The sequence below is a fragment of the Bos mutus genome, chromosome 18 (genome assembly GCF_027580195.1).
Source record: "Bos mutus isolate GX-2022 chromosome 18, NWIPB_WYAK_1.1, whole genome shotgun sequence".
NCBI lineage: Eukaryota > Metazoa > Chordata > Mammalia > Artiodactyla > Bovidae > Bos > Bos mutus.
The window spans coordinates 45,866,318-45,888,548 of NC_091634.1; the positions used below are offsets into that span (position 1 = coordinate 45,866,318).

Consider the following 22,231-nt stretch of genomic DNA (forward strand, 5'->3'; position numbering starts at 1 on the left):
ACATTCAGGGGTGGTGTGTTTGTCATGTGAGCCAACACAGGCCACTCTGTTACTCCCCTCAGCAAGGAAGGGGCCTATATTGGGATGTGCAGACCTCGTCAGAGCTTGCTTCACTTGAATACGCTCCACAAAGACCAACAGCTGGCTACAGTCTCACCTTTGCTCAGTTCCCCTTCTGATTGCTTGAGGGTTCACTAAAGTCCATAGGTGCATCTGCTAAGGTAATGGTCTATCCCAGTGGTTCCTGACCTTGACTATACGCCAGAATCACCTGCTGGCTTAGTACAGATTGGCTCCTATCCCCCGAGTTTGATTCAGAAGGTCTGCTGATGGGTTTTGAGAGTTCACATTTCTAACAAGTTCTCAGGTAATACAGAGGCTTCTGTTTGGAACCGCAAGAAAACCACTGTTCCGTAACTTGCCAGGGACAGTAATGAGCCCATGCAAGACAAGAGTTCAAGTCCAATTTAATCAATTTATTAAATTAACATTTCTGTAATAAACACTAGCCACCACTTGAGTGAGGCTTGTTACTGCTGTGATTACATTCACAAATCAGGGACATTCTGCTTTACCCCTATTGGTGTGAATAAAATCATGTCAGTACCTTTTGGCACTTTGTAACTTAAAATTCTGTTGCGATCTGGGCTACAATTTGCTATTTAGGAGACCAGGTCTGGCCTTGACAGTAAAGCCACCGTCAAAAGCTGCATTAAGAACTTCATCCAGGCAGCTTGCTGTGATGAAACTTAAATCCTGCCGGACGTTGGCTGGGATTTCTTCAAGGTCTTTCTCATTCCTCTGGGGGATAATGACGCGCTTCAATCCCGCTCTGTGCGCTGCCAGCGCCTTGTCTTTAATTCCACCCACCTGTAAAGAGAGAAGAATGCTAGTAAGGCTCATTTATGATCATCCTCAGGCCTTGAGATAAACCCCGACCCATCTTTCTTTCATTGCTATTTTAAAACATCCAAATCACCTTCCATTTCCTTAGAGCTTGAGCTGAGAAAGCCACTAAAAAGGTTAATAGTATATTGTCTACATTTCAATTAGCACCATACTAAATCCTATTAATGGAAAATTCTAAACTTTTTTTTTGAAAATTCTTAATTTTTGACAGGTATGAGCCCCTCTTCTGTCCATGATTCCCTTTTCTATTTCTATTCCTTTCTGTACTCACATCAGAACCTTGTTTATAGGTAGCTCAGGTGTCTGAGGTCACCCCAGCTGTCTAGGCAGAGGCTCTAAAGTGAGGACCCGGGGCCTCCTGCCGACCAGGGCCAATCTGCAGTCATGAGTGAACCACGACAGAAGCAGATCCCCCCGCTCCAGTCAACTTTCGGATGACACACCGGGCTAGTATAGTGACCACACAGTGAGAGTCCCTGGGCCAGAAGAGCCCTACTAAGCCTCTCCTGAATTCTGCCCCCCAGAAACTAAGAGTAACTGTTGTTTTGGGGTGGTGTGTCTGCAGCAATAGGCACCACATATAGGTAACCCCTGGAGACAGCCCTTGGACGCCATCCCCACCTGCTGCACTTCTGCCATCCTACCTGTCACTCTCCTTCCAGGCTTTTTCTTTATGCTGCTGAACTACACTTTCAAGGTTCCTTCGTCAGAGAGAGTGTGAGATGAACTGAGTCCCTGAACGTATGGCAATGTCTATTCTGCGTTCACACGTAACTGACAGTAAGGCTGTGTATACAAGACTTGATTAAAATCATTTTCTCTCAGGGTCTTAAAGGTGCTGTATATCTAGTGTCATCAGTGAGTAAGCTTTGTCCTTGGTGACTGGAAAGTCATGAAGATGCAACCCTTTTTCTGAGTTGGTCCTTTCAAAGTGAACACAGCCTTCAATTCTAGGAAATGCCCTGTTATTTCCTTGACCATTTGTTCTACTCCATTTTCTCAGTCTAGTTAGATGCTGGGTCTGTCAGATTGTTTTTTTCTATTTTTTTCTGAATGCTTCTTTGAGCAATTCCTAAAACCATCCTTTTAAATTCAAGAGCTTTGTCTTAGCCTCTGTTCTTGAATTATGTTTTCTCTAGGCTTGGCAGGTCTTTTTCTTAAGTGCTGCTGCTTTTCTCCATGTCTCATGTAATAATTTAAAACTGAAGACTTCCTCAGAGCTGCTGTGGCTGTCCTCCCCCGGGGTGGGAAAGCCTTTACCTGGTGCGATGTGCTCTGAGTCAGGGGACCTAGCAGAGAGCTGCTTGTTCTGTGGAGATCTCAATGAATGCCCTGGTTTTTGTTTCCCATCCTTTTCCTGTTCTGGTCTGAACCTTCTGGCTCTGAGCCAGTGCTTTTCACCAGGTTCCTGCTGGGAAGAATGTCTCTACCTCCAATCCTGTTACATCAGTTGGGATACTTCTATCTTCTAGAAGTTGACTCAACTTCTAGAAGAAGTTCCCCACTGATTGATGGCTCCCCACTCATTTTTGACCATTAAAATTTATTCCTTCACTTAGCTTACCGTTTTGAACTAGGAAACGAAAGAGTTTATGGTTAGTAAAGCACTTGCTCATTTCCTTTTAGTAGTACAGCTAGTGTTAACCACCAAGTCACTAGAAATGCAATAGTTTTGGGGCAATGTGAAGAAAAGAGATCAACATTCCTTTTGAGTATAGAACATAAATACAGTTTAGGATATGACTTCCTGGTTGAATTAAGTTTAAAAACCCAGAGAACTGAGAGCATTTTTAGTGATCTTAATTGGTGATTCTATGACCTACTTCCACCATTACTTCATTAAAGCAGAGGTGTTCTCAGAATAAAGAACATTTCTTTTTTTCTCAGTTTGCTATCAAACCTGCCAAAACTTTAATGTAGACTGGTACTGCTACCTAATGACTTAAACCTCTAAATGATCTCTCAAGGTTTATGCGTTTTTCAGTGTTTTTATAAGTAGTTACCATATAGGCTGGAGCCCCAAAGCCTGGTATGTACAGAACTTTTTCAACATTTAGCAATTAAGAATGGTTAGTCTCTACTACAAACTTCCATCTTGTACTACTTCTTTTCTATAAAGTTTTCTATCAATCTATCAATTACAGTAATCTAAGTTATCTATAGGAGGATAGGAGGGCTCACAGGAATTTCAAAAGGTGAGAACTGGGCTTAAAGTTTAAGAACAGCTACCGTTCAGGACTGCCCTGGTGGTCTAGTGGTTAAGAATCAGCCTTCCAACGCAGGGGACACAGGTTTGATCCCTGGTCAGGGACCTGAGATCCCACACGCCACGTGAGGTGACTAAGCTTGCCGCCACAACTGTGAAGCCCACGCACTCCCCACACTCCACAACAAGGGCAGCCCAGGCGCTGCAGTGGAGACGCGCGACAGCCAAAATAAAACACGCAGGCACCATCCTACTTCACACATACACTATGTATTTAACAATTCATTAACTAGAACAAAGCCTCAAATCTTCGTCTAAACAGCTAATATTTCTGGTAACCAGACTGGTATTTTTTCCTGTCAGCAAGTTTTCTTTTTTAGTGGAAGGGAAAACATGGGGAAAATCGTCAGTTTTTCCTTTATTTGATCAAAATGTTAAAATCTGAACTGCAGATATAAAAAATATGTATTTAAAACTAAGCCATTCATAGGAAGATGGCAAACCACTATTAATTTAGATTTTAAAATACTATTAATAAAAATTTTAAGTTAAAAAATTTAAAAACCATATAAACAGGCTTTTTCATACTTACTGGAAGAACAAGACCTCGCAGTGTGATTTCACCAGTCATGGCTACATCTGAACGCACCAGCCGCCCACTGAAAAGTGAGGCGAGACAGGTTGCTATGGTGACTCCAGCAGATGGTCCATCTTTTGTGACAGCTCCAGCTGGGAAGTGCAGATGGATGTCTGTGTTCTCAAGAAGATCAAAACTTCCAGAAGCTTTAAGAAAGGGAAAAAAGATTTTGATGTAGAAAAATTAAACCGGTTTTCTCTTTCTCTGAAAAAAGAAAATCAAAGAGATAAAAATGAATGTTTGGGGTAAATACATCCTTCAAAATATTAGTGGGCAGTATAAGTGGGGGTGTGGAAGAACAGCTTCATTCTATTCCAAGTAGAAGGAAAATCAAAACAAACTCTTGGAATCAGTTTCCAGCTCAGGTTCCAGTCAAACAGTCCTCAGCTGGGAACTAGAACTTCCACTGCAGTTCAAAAGCAAAGGTCTGTGCTTTAAGGTGTAAGTGGTCACTTAAAGCTCTCCTTTATCTCTGTTTCAGAACTGGGGGATACCTCCTGGGTCATGATCCCAAGGCTCTTCTTTACCCACAGCTTTGAGCACGCCCCCCACCCCTGCCCCCACCCTGGGGCGGGCCACTCACCATTGGTCAGATGGTATTTCTTGGCATTGCTGCGGAGCCAGCTGATAGCGAGGTGGGCAGACTCCTTCATGACATTCCCCAGTTGGCCGGTCAGAGTTAATTGGCCTTCGCCATCCATCCGACTTGCCTCCACGAACATGATTTCCCCACCTAAGGGAGTCCAAGCCAAACCGATAGCCACTCCTGGTTGACTCAAACGCTCAGACACCTCGGGAGAAGGAAGGAAAATGAACAGTAAGGTCAACAAGAGCCAAATGCTTTTCAGGCTGACCTAATCACAAAGGCAGGCTCCCCCTCAGAGGACCTGAGCGTACGCTGCACCTCAAAGAACTTATTACTGCCCTCAATTTGGAGTCACACAGGCTTTCTGCCAAATCAGGAGGTTTGGCATTTATCAGAAACAGTTTTACCTTAAAGTATGTATGAATGACTTCGATGCTTAAGCACCACATGCCCTAATTTTCAAGGAACAAACACAATCATTTTATTTACCTCAGTATTTTTATTAGGCTGCATATTTAAAAACACTTGGTGCCAAACTTTATTTCAGGCAATCATGAAATTGCTACCCTCTTTTTAAACATGCTGTTGAGAACTGTTAGCTCCAGAGGCCAAGCGTGAAGATATTTATTAAAACCCCTGGACTGTACTTCTCCGCCACTCATCTTTACTTTTTCCTTATTGCTGCAGAGATACTGTAAAGTGCTGGGTCTCCTCTGTGTGCTTGGAGACCCACCATGCTGCCTCACTGTCCTTTTTTTTTTTATCCCCAGAAGCTGTCCATATAAATCTGAACAAATCCAAGACACAGCAATCTATATTAGATCAACAAATCCGCTTAGTCCCTCGCTAGTGTTGAGAATAAGCTCTCACTGCCATCATCGTGTCACTCAACAGAGATTACAAGCCAGATCGGTTAGCACATCCAAGTTATGAAAACATATAAAAAGTAACAGTTGAAAAACAATCATGTTAACTTTTACTGCACACGCTGAGCCTTCAAATTTCTTTTCCTATAGAAGCTATGCATGTTAGAGGAAATGGGCACAATATATCCACCCAGCACTAATGCAAGCATGAGATTTTTCCACTGAGAGGTAACCTTCTCTTTAAGGTGCAGCAGAGTCTATAGGATGAGTTTCCGGTTAAAGGGCTGGTTGGGGGATGCTCCATCCTTTGCCAAGGGGCTTAGATGCTGAAAATCCTGATTTTAAATGGATGTGTGAAATCATTTGAAGCTATTGGGCATTTATTTTTAATAGTGAACATAAAAGCCTACTTTCAAAGTTGGTTTTATATTTAAATTTAAATTTTATATCTGATGATAAGTTAGACACTGGCAAGGCCAGGCTGCAGTAATGGCTGAGTTGACGCTGTGCACCATGGATTCCACCTTTGCATCTGTCCTGTTCTGTATCTATTCAGGGAGAAAGATGCGAAAGGACAATGTGCAGAAGATCAGTACTATTTAAGGAAAACAGAAACAACGATTTACACAAGTGTTCACAAGGCTTGTTCTTGCTAATATAAGAGCAATTCTCTATACCTGAACAACACCTAGTGGGTGGGAACTTGCCAGGGGTTCCTGTTTTCACTTCATGGCTCTTTTCTAGGGCTGAGTGACCCGAACCAGCCCTATTATCCTCAATATACTTAATCCTGTGCTAATTTAACAGAAAAAGCCATACTGCACAGCTGTTAGCTATAAAAAGAACAATTCCCCCCTTTTAAAAATAGCTGAATCCTCAAAACTCATTTTGTTAAAATAATGTGCCCAAAGAATCAAGAGTAGGATTCATGCTGATTATCACATTGCTTCAAGAAGCCAAGCCAGTTTCCAACATGCTCCATTTACTGGAGAGTCGTGCTGCTCTGGGTAGAAGTAACTGGTATGTAGTTCACTGAAAGGCAGGAGGGTAGATAAGTACATGTGGCCAAACCAAAACCATGCAGGCTCAGAATCATGTATTCTAGCTTGATGACAAGTGTTCTAATAGTAACCTGAGAACGGGACTAGTGACAAATCTGTGTAACTCAACCACATACAGGGGTGGGGAATTGAGGCAGGAGTTGCTATCAAACTGAGAATCTCGCCACCAGGCTAGTAACACTCATCTAAGACAGTCAGGAATCCAGGGGCTTCCCTGGTGGTCCAGTGGTTAGGAATCAGCCCTCCAGTGCAGGGGACACAGGTTCGATCCCTGGTTGGGGAACTAAGACCCCACATGCTGCGGCGCCACTGGGCCCTCGAGCCTAAACTAGACAGAAGCCCACCCACCACAATGAAGAGTATAGCAATTGAGACCCCATGAAGCCCAAACCATATATATATAGTATAATATATTGGGGAAAAAAAAAAAGAACCTGTAACTCAAGAACTTGGAGTCATACTCTTCAAAGTCATCTGTTCTGAAATAAACAATTCTCTTAACTACCAAGCATCCATTTTCTCTGTATTTTTCCCTCAGAAATAGTGAGTAGAAGTAAATATGAATTTAAAAGATGAGAGATATGCTCTTTCTTGCTCCTGAATGCAGTTTCCCAGCCATCTTAAACTGTGTATAGAACAATTTGTATTTTATAGAATTCCCTAATGAGATTCAAGACAATAATTTCAAAACTGTATCTATTGGTGCTTTGCTACCAGTTTCTAACGCCATTAATGGTTTGTAGAATCATCAATTATATTAGGTAAGACAGGCCTCAGCTTGATGCTTAGGACATTTATCCCTTTAAATGTCAAACTGGAACATGAGTGTCTCAAGTTCATTTGTCATTCACTTTCCCTTCAAACTGGTGCTTCAGTTTCCTTTATCTGTTAACTAAAGCTTGTTCAAAGAAACGGTCAGTTTCTTCTGTAACAATTCTATCAATCATGTAAATATGCAAACTGAGGAAATGTTTAAAATATTTAATAAAGTTAATGATATGATATGTCTTATAAAGTATAGTTGCATTCCTAACACTTCAGTGATAGCAGTGTTTAAGGAGCATTTGAGCATCATCTGCTGCTGCTGCTGCTAAATCGCTTCAGTCGGGTCCAACTCTGCGACCCCATAGACGGCAGCCCACCAGGCTTCACTGTTCTTTCCTCTTGATTAACTCAATAGTGATATTTATTGATACTTGACTGAAATAGTAAATACACGCAACTCTTTGTGACCCTTCCAAGTCTAGACCAACATGTGCAGTTTTAACACCTGGTTAGTTACTATTGTGGCTATTGGAGGGATGAAATTTTTCCTTCATCCATCGGGGCTTTACTAGCATCTGGCTCCAGGCTCCATCACAGATCACAGGGATAGCAAACCAAAACCTCAGGGCCATGACAGACTACCTGCCTAACCACAAAGAATAAGGGGTCACTAATCCCCCAGCACGGGGAGTGCGACAAGAGGATCTAGCCAGGGCTTGTCTACAGAGAGCCCTGCAGAGGCGAGGGCCCATGTCTGGGGTGCTGGGACAGGTGTCTGCTGGGAAGAAAAAGGCCAGGATGCCTTTTCACAGCAGAGAGGCCAGCATGTGCCAAGGACTCAAGACAGGATAATATCGTGGGCCTTCTCTCCAAAGACAAGCACAGCGCCTCACTAAATGCAAAGCCTGTGCTGTCAGACGTCTGTGGTATGTGTACAGGTTTGCCCCGTGGTGATGGTCACACCACACGACAGTTTCTTTTATAGCTCATACAGCATACTTTATGCTCCTGCCAGGGCTGTCACCACAGCAGCTCTCCATCTGCCAACTTCTGTAAAGTCTTTGGAGGAATATCTGATGTTTCTAGTTGTAAATGTGTTTCGGCAGCGTTTCGCTTGCAGGGGCCCTGGGGTCAGTCTCTGGAAGCAGTGTGACACAGCCCCGTCTGGCCCGACACCAGTGCTGCTGAGAGCCAGCCGCTTTCAGATGCTTCCAGTAAGGAAGGCCTTTCCTTGGCACAACTGACTGGTGGTGGGCCAGGCGAGCGCAGCACCGGTGCAGTCTAACGGGGGTGTGGGGCACGGCAGGCCTGAATCAGAGGGGTGGAGGAGGAGTTTACTACCATGACTCTGGGCATTTCCTCAATGTTTACATACCCTGGTTATTCCTAGCAGCTGATTGTGTCTGTCTGCAAGGGAAGCACGTGGATGGAATCTCCTGGAATTCACCTGCCTTCTATTCAGGATGCTTTTTAAAATCTCCATGTCTAGTCTCTTCTCTGTATTACTGTTTTTTCTAAGGGTAGTGACATCTGGATAAGGACTTTTCATATACCATGGACGCTTTCATAATCATTATGAATGGAGTCACAAACACTCAGATGACAGATTGTCAGGATTAGCAGACTGGACCAAACAGACTCGTGGCTTGGATGACTGGTTTTCTGAGACTGAAAATCAAATGCATCCTGGAAACCCTAAAATTTATGTGTTCTTCTGACTGAGTCACCATATTTGCAATTTGTGGGATTAAGACAGCGATCCCCAGAGGTATATAGGAACTCTTCATATGTTGGTTTTTTTTGGGGGGAGGGGAGTATGAACTGCAGGATTGTATAATATTTATATAATGTATCTAATTTGTATGTATATCAATATGGAGATATATACATATATGTATATGTGTGTATCTAATCATGTGGAGGCTTCTCTTGGCTTCACTATGATGATAATGAAAGTAAGATTCTCATCTCACCCCAAAGAGGTTCACATAATCAATAAAAGTAATCATAACCAAGTTTACCATTATTGATAACAATCTCATAACTGACTAGCTCAGTAAGATTCAACAGCTGGGCCCCTCCTAAATCCTCCATATCTGGATCCAGGCCTGCTTTGAGGAGGTGATCTGAGAAGCAGTCAGGGAGAAGGAAGCCTAGGGTGCCTGCACCTGCTTCACTCTCTCCCATTTTTAAAAGCTCATAACGCAGGGAGATCTTTTATTTTTAAGTGGATTTAACTGATCTTGTTATTATATATGAAAAAGTGACTAATGATACTGTTCCTAAATTTGAAATCTAGACGAAGTTTCTCATTTGTTCAGGAACTCCTTTTTCAACCCGCCGAGAGAATTCTAAAGGAATGTTAACACGAGCAGAAGTGTGCCTTCCTGTCATTCCTCCTCCCTGTTAGTTTGCTAGGTCAGTGACGTTTTTTGGTACTAACATATTTTTGCAGACTCATCTTCAATAAAAGTAAAGCACAGTAGCCATGAAATTAAAAGACTCTTGCTCCTTGGAAGAAAAGTTATGACTAACCTAGACAGCATATTAAAAAGCAGAGACATTACTTTGCCAACAAAGGTCTGTCTAGTCAAAGCTATGGTTTTTCCAGTGGTCATGTATGGACGTGAGAGTGACTATAAAGAAAGCTGAGCGCCGAAGAATTGATGCTTTTGAACTGTCCTGTTGGAGAAGACTCTTGAGAGTCCCTTGGACTGCAGGGAGATCAAACCAGGCGATCCTAAAGGAAATCAGTCCTGAATATTCATTGGAAGGACTGATGCTGAAGCTGAAACTCCAAAACTTTGGCCACCTGATGTGCAGAACTGAGTCACTGGAAAGGACCCTGATGCTGGGAAAGATTAAAGGCAGGAGGAGAAGGGGATGACAGAGGATGAGATGGTTGGATGGCATCACCAACTCAATGGACATGAGTTTGAGTAAACTCCGGGAGCTGCTGATGGACAGGGAGGTCTGGTGTGCTGCAGTCCATGGGGTCACAAAGAGTCGGACATGACGGAGCAACTGAACTGAACTGAACTGAAAGTACAGTAAGGGATGGTTATGTTATTAAAGCAAATAATAATGAGGCTTATAATAAAAGTCACAGGGACTTTTACTTTTGTGACTAGGCATGGGTCTATGTGTTTTTAGGGTACACGGTGGTTGCACAAACTAGTATTTTTCATTTTTTTAGCACGTATGAGGCACTATGGTGGGCTTCCCAGACGGCACAGTGGTAAAGAGTCTGCCTGCCAATGCAGGAGACTCGGGTTCAATCCCTGGCTTGGGAAGATCCTCTGGAGAAGGAAATGGCAATCCATTCCAGTATTCTTGCCTGGGAAATCCCACGGACAGAGGAGCCTGATGGGCTACAGTCCATGGAGTCACAGAGTCGGACATGACAGCACAAATGCATCCACACAGGTACCATGGTGGGTACTTTATATACGTTAACTCACCAAGCTCTAAAAACTGACACACAATTACTCCCTTGCATCAGATGGCGCCAGTACAGTCCTGGGGGAGGGGTTCATCCTGTGAGTGACAGGCCTCTTCCTCCTCTTGCCAAGACCCGTTTATGGTGGCTGGATTTCCCATCTTCATACTTTGCCCACTTCCTTCTATGTTCAAAACCACTCTTCTCCCTCCTGGCCACCCTGAGTCCCGCCATCATCCTAGCCATCTTCAGCAAGTACCTGAGACTCATGCAACCTGGTTTCTTTGTCTCTAAACACCTCCTTGACCCCTAAACATACTCCTCAACCTAACCCAGCCACCCTTTTCCTGGTTCTGACTGCCAAGAGCAGCCATACAGCCTCTGAAATCTGAATTCCACCACTCCCTTCCCTGACCACTCACTTTCTTATCCTTCCAGCTCACTTGTATTCAAGACCACCAACTCTATCCTCATGTTATACACCAGCTCTGTCCCAGCTTCACCACTCTCTTTGGGCACCGAGATGCCTCTGTTCCAGTGTTATCATCTCTTCCTTGGCCCTTTCTCCATCATCCGTCGCACAAGGGATCCTCATCACAGATACCGCCTCCCATAGCACTTTGCCAGAGACTCTGCTCCCGGGGTACCACCTCTCTCTCCAGCAAACTCAGTCCAACTCTATGGGATTCTTCTGATTAGCAAACAGGCTGCCATGTGTAACCCCCTCCCTCTGACCTCCACTGTCCCTTCCAGCCACCTCACTTGTGTGCGGTCCATCAGAGTCGAACTGCAGAAGGAGTTCCCGGCAACCTCCTTCTGCTCCGCATGGTCCAGACCCTCTTCACACACTCATCCCTCCCTGTGAACCTGCTCTGTCAAGGTCGCCCACACCCTCCACGCTGTCAGATCCAGGACACAGACAGCAGACACACCCACACGCTCCTGCTTCCTGAGACAGTTTCCTCTTCAGTTTTCATGGCGGCACCGTATCCTCGTCCTGCTCTTACCTGATGGCCTGCTCCTTCTGTTTCTCTCTGCTGTGAAGGCTCCTCTTCTCCTACGTGACCCTAACTGTTCAGGGCCTCTTCCCAGGCTCCCTGCTCTTAATGCCGTATCCTTTTCCCAGGACTTTAAAACTCCTCCATTTTCTAACAACTCTATAATTTATACCTCCCAGTCCAAAACAGAGCACCACAGTTGGTAAGAATAGAAGTGAAACTCTGAGGTAGAGCAGGTATGCCTTTATGTTACATTGCTGTACTTCAAGCCAATTCTTTTGCAGCAGAGAGGAAAGGGCAGGAGTCAACTTGGCTGCAGGGTGTTCTAGGCGAGGGGAAAGAATGCTGGATTTGAGTTGGCAGACTGGCTTCACTAACTGCACCTTCTGTGACTTTGCATGATTCATTTATCACACACAGGTTTTTCCTGTGTGTAAAATGGATGACCCCGAGCACAAAGAAAGCCCTTGTGGATAATAAAGAAATGTTCCATAAATCTTTATTTCATAGATGCAAAAGTTGGGGCAGAGGGTGATGGTCATCAGACCACTAGAGGTAGAGAAAGAAACCCCCTGCACCAGCATAAATTTTCTCAGCTATGGAAAAGATGAACAAAATGTTCCAAACTCCCAGACACCGGACCTTCTATTCTAAGATGCTATTTATAGATGGGAAAATGGCTACAGGATTCGTGTTGGTATAAGTGTTCATATGTAATAGCTCAGATGCTACAAAAAGAATAAAATCATTTTTGTAATGATATCAAACAGAGCTGTTAAGCAGTGTTTATAAAATTTCTCTTTTCTGTCCTTTGGCTCTTTCTCCGCTAAAGCTCCAAGAATGTCAGCAATGTTTCCAAACCTAACAGGAGCAGATGTGGCTGGGAGAGAAGGGTCTATGCAACAGAAACAAGGAGCCATCCTTTGTTTTTATTAACTGCTCTGGTGTAAATTCCCAAAGAACAACTGACACAGACTGTTCTGAAAGCCAAGAGCAAGAAGCCCGCTGGACATGCAGGAGCAGAACCTGTCTCCATCCTCACTCACAAAATCACTGGGTTTACTCGGAACAGGAAACAGCTTTCTCAACTAAGATAAGCTTTGCTCCACTTCTTTCAACACTTCAAAATTTAAATCCACAGTATCTTAAGGATTCAAATAACCAAAATAATGTTTCTGATTCTACTGTTCAGGACCGCATTTACTGTCAAATGTGCTCTGTTCTTGTAGCTGATCGCTTTGTAGAGGCTCATTAGCTAAATGATCACCTCAGAGTTTAAACAGATAAACAAGACGGCTTTGGGAACTATTTCCCCTCAGTTTTAAGATTTGAGGAAATTCATATTTACTGGGAGTGGTTTGAAATGCTGGATGGGAGACTGTCTTCTGCTTAACTTACCAGATATATTGTCTGAAATTTTTTTCCCCTTTATACAGAAAAGGTGATGGGAAAGCTTCTGAAGAAAGATGCTAGTAAGTTCATTAGTACATACATATTTTTCTAGTAACTGCTTCATCAATGTTTATATAAGCATCCTATGAAATACATCACCATACCTCAGTAATCACAGCTTCAAATACCTATTTCCACCCAGTTGCCTTGACTCAGTCCTGCTCCCAGGCCTTTATGGCTTGGCATCCCACTATGAGGCATGGTTAGGGGAGCAAGAACAACACAGAGCTGGACTTGCACGTGGATTTAACCTGAAGGGAACTAGTAATAACGATGGAAGAACAGACCCTGAAAGATGCCATCTGGTCTGCACTAGAGCAGCCTGAAGCTAAAGCCAGGCGCATGTCCTTAGGTATCATGTACTAGGCTGTTTCCCTACGGCCTTCTGCCAAGCCTTTGATAGCACAGAGGAAGAATCCTTAATTAAAGCACATAAATAGGAATACAGAATTTCTAAGGAGGGGTCAGAGACACTGTTCTTAAAATGGAACTGAATGAAAAGAATAAGATCAGACTGGGTTTCTAAAAGAGCACCCAGGCAGGGTCTCTGGGGCTCTGCAAAAGCCATATGTATTATCACATTGTGTTGTGTTAAGTTGCTTCAGTCATGTCTGACTCTGCAACCCCAAGGACTGTAGCCTGCCAGAATCCTCTGTCCATGGGATTCTCCAGGCAAGAATACTGTAGTGGGTCGCCATGCCCTCCTCCAGGAGATCTTCCCAACCCAGGGATCAAACCCACATCTCTTAGGTTTCCTGCACTGGTAGGCAAGTTCTTTACCACTGGTGCCACCTGGGCAGCCCTATTATCACATTAAGTACCAACATTTAATACTAGAGAGAAAACAATTTTCCAATCTGAAGACGAAATTCAGCCTCACCAAATAGCCAAACCTATTTCTTCCCCAATCTATCAGGCAACCAACAGAGTTAACAGGTGGGTATCAACGAAGAAACAAGAATGCTCACCTCCATTTCATACATAGGGGGCCCAAGGATGTCTTTCAGAGCATGGAAGTCAATCAAAATTGGCATTTCAGGTGGGAGGGCCAAGTCGGTAGTGTCACTGACAGGATCGGATTTTCCATCTTCTAAGAGGTGTTCTTTGCAACCTAAGGGAGAAAAGTTTACTCAAGAACACTCAGAGATGTACAGGATGAGAATTCATTATCAGCAAACATCAAACAGAAGCTCAGTGGATTTCTAGTAGTTCAGTCACCTTTATTCATGTATTGAGGCACAAAAATTCACCCTGTGTACCTGTGGAACACAACAGAAGAATCAGTCTCTCAAGAGCCCCTGAGGATGGCACAGTGCGTCGCTCTGTTCAGTTACTCTTACTTGCTTGTCCTCATCTCCCCCAGGCAGCAACCTTGCCTGTCTTCTTTTCAACCATTATATTCAGCTAAGAGCAATGCCTGGTACTACTCAACTGCTTGCCCTTAGAGGCCAGACACTCAAGGGTCAGATGCACAGATCAACGTGTACAATTCTCTGTGAAATCAACACAATTTAAACTGTTCAAGCCCTTCTTCAGAGGAGTTCCATCAGCTGTCCCATTTCTATCGGGCAACGAGAACTTGGAAATGACAGAACCCATAGAAGCAATGCCTCTTGTGTAAACATACAGCTCAACTCCAAGGTTACTATTTTCCAATAAAAACAAATATAATTGTCAGTGCCTGGTAAGAGAACATGAAGCCTGGCTTGAAACCCCTATAATAATGGACCATTTCCTTTACCTGCCTAAGAGCCCTGGTTGCTGACATCTTGTCAAAGGACTGACTCATTGTGGTTGGGATTAGACATCCGGGGAACAGGAGCCAGCTGCCCTAGAAGACCTTCTCTACTGGTCTTTGTAATTTCAATCTGAGTAAAGAAAAATGTTACTTACGTCTATAGCCAGAAACCGAAAATGAGAAGAGGTTTAAAAATGCACGAAATATCTGGCTCTATTCAGCTTCATTCCCTGCTTTTCTTTTCCTTTAGTTCTGTCATAATTCTTCTAGCTCTTGTTCTGTCTCACAAAGTGTTTTAAAAACATTTTTCCTTTATTACTTTCTTTACATACACCCTTCCTTCTGGAGATGATTACTGTATATATTAACATACAATACATGATAATTATAAAGTCACCTAAACATTGTATATTCCATATGTATTTATTCTAGCTTTGCTATGATCCTTCTATTCTGATACATCATGAATTTAAAAGTATTATTTTCTACTAACTCTTTTCTTTTCAAAAGTGATTACTGAATACATTTAATAATATCAGACCTTAATTTTAGACTCCAATGATAACTGGACACATCCTGGAGTGTCCCCAAAAGATGCCCGTGTCTTGCGGCCTTGTTGTAAAGTCAGGGCGAAGGCCTCTGTTGGCTTACTCTCCTGCTGGACCCTACAGGGCTCCTCTTCAAGACTGAATCGTGAGTGAAAACGGACAACAGCTCAGACTTTTTCCTACCTGCTGGCTACTTGACTTTATACAAAGAATTAAAGAGAAAACTCTGTAGACTGCAAAGTGCAATGCACACACAGTACCCCAAGTGTGGGTGTTAACTTACAGATAATCTCACAGTCCTACTTCTGCAATGTCACTTGATCTTTGGCTCAATCAGATTCTGAGAAGTCTTCCCTGATCTTTCCAACTTCTTACAGTGCTTACTTATCTGTTCCACAAAATCGAGCAATTCCTGGGTTACTCGGTGGCACGTGGGAGATTTTGTGCCTGCTGCTCTGTCTGCAGCAACATCAATGATCGAGGGTGGGAAGGCACTTAAATCTACAGTTTAGCTACACACAGATCTCAGAGCGGAACAGAAAGCAGGTGTCATTGCTTAATTAAAATTAATGCACAGAAAAAAAAGCACTACTGTCTAGGGTTACCGTACACTAAAAATGAAGGGCTCTGAAACTCTAGCTGATGCCTAGAAGAGGCTGCAAGTTTCTTTAGCCTGTTGTGTTTTGTGTCGGGCTTTCCTGAGATCTGATTACAGTTGCCAGTCTGGAATTCACTATCATAGGAGGAAGGAAAACTGCATGGGTGAAAGCCAATCCACATTTATGGAATCAATGCTTTGGGACATCCCATCGCTTTCCAAGTGGAGTAGTGAATTCAGTGCTTTGAGCACAGAGGGGGTGGGGGTGGGGAGAGCTACTTCTAATGCGACTAGACCTTACAATGCAAAGGATGGCCATTCACTCCAGGCTCTAGGCACAGCAGCTGGGTGATGAAAAAGCAATAACCTTAAAACTAATCTGTGCTTTGAAATGTTCCATCATGGAACACAAGCCTAGAGAACTAAAGCTTCATGTCAAGGAAATGGTGCCAGCCAATCAGGAAAGACAGGCTGGCACCAGATTTCAAGAGCCATCTGCCGCACCTTTGATGTTGTGTAGTTGCTGGGTCGTGTCTGACTCTTTTGTGACCCCATGGACTACTGCCCACCAGGCTCCTCTCGGTCCATGGGATTTTCCAGGCAAGAGTGTTGGAGTGGGTTGCCATTTCCTCCTTCTTCAGATTCCTCCTCAGGAATCTTCCAGACCCAGGGACTGAACCCGTGTCTCCTGCATTGGCAGGTGGATTCTTTACCACTGAGCCACCAGGGAAGCCCCTACTGTACCTTGCGTAACACAAAGCGAGTAAGGAAATGTATGTAAGGAAGTGTACACAGAGTGTACACTTTGATTCCTCATTAAACGTCATCTCACCAACATGCCATTCCAGGAATCAGGCCCAGGTTAGAGCTGAACCCTGAGTCCTCGAATAAGCTTTCAGTACTCAACTCAAATGCCCCGTTCTCCCTTGTCAGAAGGGATCAGCACCAAGAGAAGACAGTGGCAGAGTCCCTGGGACTCATAATTGGCCTTGCCCCAGATCACAACATTCATGCCAGATGGACTTTCTAAGGCACAGCAAACAACAAGAGGACAAGGGCCCTGTCCCACAGATCCTTCCTGCTGGAACTGCACAGTTAACTTTCTTCTATGCCCTTATCTTGGGGTAAAACAGTGGTTCTTAACACATGGGTAACAGTCACATGAAAAAATGATTATTTCACCAAGAAGCTTTTTAAAAAAATAATATTTATTTTTATTTATTTATTTGGCTTCACTGGGTCTTAGTTGCAGTGAGGATCTAGTTCCCTGACCAGGGATTGAACCCAGGTCCCCGGCACTGGGGTCTTAGCCATTGGACCACCAGGGAAGCCCAAGAAGTTTAAATTATAAAAGCCAAGTTACATTTTCTGGTTACCAAATTAAAGTAACCAATAAAGTTTAAGAAAAATGACAAACATTTCTTCAACATTAAAGAGAATGGAGAGATCTTCTCAAATACTACTGCTTATGGAAATATAAGTTGATTCAATCTTTCTGGAAAGCCATTTGTCAATATACTGAAAGTTCCCTAAATATTCATAATCTCACACTCAGTGATTCTATTTCTCAGGAACCTATCTTTAACTTTAAACAAATGTTTAGATAACAAATCTACTCACTGTAGCACTATTTTTAACAGCAAAAAATTAGATCCAATATAAAGATGTAACATTAGGAGCATGATTAAGTAAACTGTGGTACACCCATGGATCTAATAAAATACTATATAGTCACTAAAACTGCTTTCTAAGTGTTCTTTTTTAATAATTTTTTTCCCTAAGTGTTTTTAAGTGATGCAAGAAAAGCCTTCTCATGCCATGAATCTTACTAATATAAAAGTATGTAAGAATGAAGTTATATAATCCAAAATGTTAATACAAGCTGTTCCCTGAGTTATGAGGTTAAGATTACATGATGAGATAGTCAATAAATAAAAGTCTCCAATCTTGGCTCTGGCTTCCTAGTTGGCCTTGAAAAAAGCTACTTTACCTCTCCATACCTGGTTTTCCAATCAGTAAAACCATAACTATTATAGTAACCCTTAGAGAGTTGCTGGGAGAATTTGATAATGCTAAAAGCTTTACTATGCATAAATGAAAAACTGAATTATATAGAGCAGTATTTAACACAGACTTCTAAGACCCACGTGTCTTATTCCATAGCCCATTTCACTGGAAGAAAACAAAATGCTTTCTGCACCCCAACCCCACCCAGGGTCCCACAGCCAGGGCTTTGACCACACATGACCGTAGGGGATGACATAAATTATTTTTTCTATTCTATTTAAGAAAATAGAAAAAGATACCAAGACTCAAGACTCTGCCCCATGTTTCTCATCAGTATTATCAGCCCGTCCTGAGTCTAACTCAGGACATAGCCAGGGTGGTCAGGGCATAACCAAGGGGCTGAAAGGCATGAAGGTGGCAGATAAGCAGACAGCACCAGAGGCTGAACCTGCAAGGCACAAACTCTGCCAGCACAGCAAATGTGGACCTTGGTACAGCAAGGGCAAAACCTGATGTCACCACAGCTACTACCAAAGGATATTCTATAGCTGAGAACTCCTGGGGCGAGGGGTAGCGGGTGGGTGTCAGCCTTCCAAAGCAGCTGTCACCAGGACACGATCAGGTGATACTTCCCAACCACTTTTCCCATCAGAGGAACACGATTTACATAAACAAGCCCTAGCACCAAAGAATCACTGTGGGAAGGAGGGACAATGGAAGGTCCTAAGAGAAGAGGAGGACAGGAGGAAGAACAGGGGTGTAATACCTCAGCAAAGTCCAGTAGCTTTCTTGTTTGTTTAAAAAAAGGTTTCTTACCTTTTGAACAAATCTTGCAGCAAATGGTGTCTCTGAGCAAGTGATCCAACCAAGGGAAAGTAGCAGAGGCCAGGAACAGGTACCAACACCAACCGCTTACTGCCCAGAATGTGGCAGAAAGAAAAATCCATCCTACCATACACAGCCCCAGGTTATCTACAATCATCTTTACTCAAGACAGAACCTTGCAGGTATCACTTATTATTCTCCATATTCTGCTTAACTTGAAGCATATGCTACACTCAATAGCCCACTCTCATGAGTTCAAAAGCTACATTTTGTGGTATAGACATAAAACGAACCCCTTCTTCTAGATTATGAAATAAAAAGCATTCATTTTCATGAATAAAGGTTTTTTTTAACTCATTTGGGGTAGGGATGGAAGAGAGGATGGGGTGTACAATACTGTTGACTGCAACCAGCAATCAAGTAACAGGGGTGACTCAGACACAGAGGGTTAATTCTCCAAAGGAACAAATGCTACCTGTTCCTGTCATACTAATACGATGTTTCCAAGAACGTCCAGATCTCATTCTGAGGCTTAGCAGAATTCAGGAAGTGTCAGGAAATTCGAGTACAGGATGGAACCATGATCCATTAAAATTTAAGAACTAGGCAGAAAGTAAAAAGTCTGGTCCAATCCTTCATTTTATACTCCAGGAAAGTGATGGAAGATTGAGCAAATCTCCTGACGTCCACAGTAAATCACAGACAGCCTCAGGACTCTGGATGTCCGGTTAAGGGCACAGTTTGCTCTACCTGAAGTGGGGTTGAGGAAAGCTGCCTGTAGCTCAGGAGTTCCTTGACAAGTAGCCCGGTGGCAAATTTAGAGGTTAGATTAATTTTTCCTGATTGAAAATAATAAACTCATCTGCCATCACATACACATTCCCTTCTACGACTGTTGTCAGAAAAAACCGTGAAAGACTTAAAAAAGAGCAAAACACAGATTATGGGCGAGCGGCCCAGTGCATCCTTCCAGGCCGTGCCTTGGTGCCTTGCAGCTATCTTCCTGTAAGCTGTAGGAAACTAACAGTAACAGAGATGATTCCTGTCCACAGAAATGAACAAGTATTTTGTCCTCTCCCTTTCCCAAGAAGCTGGTTTTGCAAATTAATTTCAGCATTCCTGATCACCTATATAGATGTTTATGTTTTGAATTCTCCATGGAACCAGATCTTATTATGATCGATCTTACTGGTTCTCTCATTAATAAATGAGTTCATTTAAATCTTTAACATGTGTTCATTTTATATCTGTATAACAGTGATGATTTTGCCATTAAACATTATCCTTTAATACTGAACAAAAACAAATCTTTCTAAAAAGTGACCGATTCCCACAGGAGTCAACCCTTAAGCTGACATGTTTAGATTTAAAGACTTTAGGGCCTCAGACAGATACACCAAATTGCTTTAGATACAAAAACATGAACTTCCCATTTTCGGTATTCCTGATTTGGGGTAGATCCTCAGAAACATCCAGGAGGCACAACTGATCCTCTTTATCTCCAAGAGGCCTTGGAGTCAGACAGCTTGGATTTGTGGTCCATTTCTTAGAAGTTGGTATGATTTGGGGAAACTTCCTTTTTCTGGGGGGTAACTCTCTTTATTATGAGAATATGTATGTAACATATTGTTGCATTTTAGCCACTTGAACTGTACAATTTGGTGGCATTAAATACATTCACAATGTTGTTGCAACCTTCACCACTATCTATACCTGAAATTTTATCATCTGCATATAAACTCTGAACCCATTAAATTGTAACTTCCCATTCTTTCACTCCCACATCCAACTGGCAACCTCTATTCTACTTTTCTGTCTCAATGAATTCGCCTATCCAAGCAACTGCATATTAAGTGGACTTCTATAATATTTGTCCTTCAGGGTCTGGTTTGTTTTACTTAAGCTTAATATTTTCTAAGTCTAGTCATGTTGTAGAATATACATCAAAAATTTCCTTTTCATGGCTGAATAATATTCCATTATATGCAGATACCACATTTTGTTTATTCATCTGCTGATGGACACTTGGGGTGTTTTCATCTTTTGGCTATAGTGAATAATGCTGCCATGAACACTGCTATCATTCCTGCTTTGAACTCTTTTGGATACATACCTAAAAGTGGAATTGCCTGGTTACAAGGTAGTTCTATGTTTAACTTTCTGAAGAACTGATGGACCGTTTTCCACAGCAGCTGCACCACTTTATATTCCCATTAGCACTGCACAAATGTTTCAATTTCTCCACAACCTCACCGATGTGTGGCTTTTTACTTTCCATTTTATTTCATTACAGCCATCATACTGCGTATGAAGTAATGGCTCACTGTAGTTTTCATTTGCATTTATCTAGTGACTAACAATGACAGGCATCTTTCCATGTGCTTACGGGCCATTTGCCCATTTTCTTTGGAAAAAGTGTCTATTTAAGTCCTTTGACTATTTCTGAACTGGGTTGTTTTTTGTTGGTTGAGTTGTAGGCGTTCTTTATGCATTCTGGATGTCAATCTCTTGTCAGTCACATAATTTGCAAATATTTCCTCCCATTCTATAGGTTTTTTTTTTCTTACTTTCTTACGTCTTTTAATGCACTAAAGTTTTTAATTTTGATGAAGCTCAATTTACTTATTTACTTTTGTTGCCTGTGCTTTTGGTTCCATATCCATGAAGTCATTGCCAAATCTAATGTCATGAAGATTTCCCCATTGTTTTATTCTGGATGCTTAATAATTTTAGCTCTTAAGTTTAGGTTACTGATCAATTTTTAGTCAACTTTTATATATATTATAAGGTAAAGGTCCAAATTCATCCTTTTGCATGTGAATATTCAGTATTCCCAGCATCAGTTTGCTGAAAACACTTTTGCTTTCCCTACTGATCTAGGCATCCTTATTAAAAATCAACTGACCACATATGTGAGCCTTTCTTTCTGTTCTATTTGTCCCTCTGGCTTATACATGTCTGTCTTTATGCCAGGACCATACCACCTAATGACTGTAGCTTTGTAGAAAGTTCAAAGTCAGGACATGTGCATCCTATATTTTGTTCTTTTTCAAAGATTGTTTTGGCTATCTGGGGCCCACTGAAATTTCACATGAATTTGAAGACTGGCTTTTCCATTTCTCTGAGAAAGGATGTTGAAGTTTTAGAAGAAAGACTGCATTGAATCTATAGATCTCAACAATGTTAAGTCTTCCTATTCATGAACACAGGATATCCTTCCATTTACTTGGGTCTTAAAAAATTTCTTTCCATCAATGTTTTGTAGTTTCTAGCCTACCAGTCTTTTGCCTCCTTGGTGAGATTTATTCTTTAGTATTTAAGTTTTTTAGATATTACTGTAAATGGAACTGCCTTTTAAATTTCATTTTCAGACTGTTAATTTCCCTAAGCCCTTTAAGCTCCATTTCCTCATCTGAAAAGAGAGAAATGGTATGTACACTGCAAATAGTAGTTATAGGAATAATGGATACAGGATATATAGGAATAATGAAATCATAGTATAGCTTCTAAGGTTAGGCTTGGAGCTGTTCAGCCTAAATTAAAATCTGACATTTACTAGCTGTGAACCTTGGGACTTTATTTAATCTTCTGTGCCT

The 22,231-nt window shown here is 42.2% G+C and overlaps 1 protein-coding gene across 1 annotated transcript in view; it reads right to left on the reverse strand.

The window, feature by feature from the left end:
• Positions 1–455: 455 nt before the first annotated feature.
• The window catches only part of LONP2 (lon peptidase 2, peroxisomal), an 84,574-nt gene continuing 62,798 nt past the window's right edge, over positions 456–22,231 (reverse strand). The window contains exons 12-15 of the mRNA XM_070388468.1: positions 13,888–14,030; positions 4,336–4,543; positions 3,708–3,898; positions 456–870 (exon numbers count right to left, since the gene is read on the reverse strand). Of these exons, the coding sequence (XP_070244569.1) occupies positions 649–870; positions 3,708–3,898; positions 4,336–4,543; positions 13,888–14,030 (764 nt within the window). The 3' untranslated portion in view covers positions 456–648. The remainder of the gene's footprint in view (positions 871–3,707; positions 3,899–4,335; positions 4,544–13,887; positions 14,031–22,231) is intronic.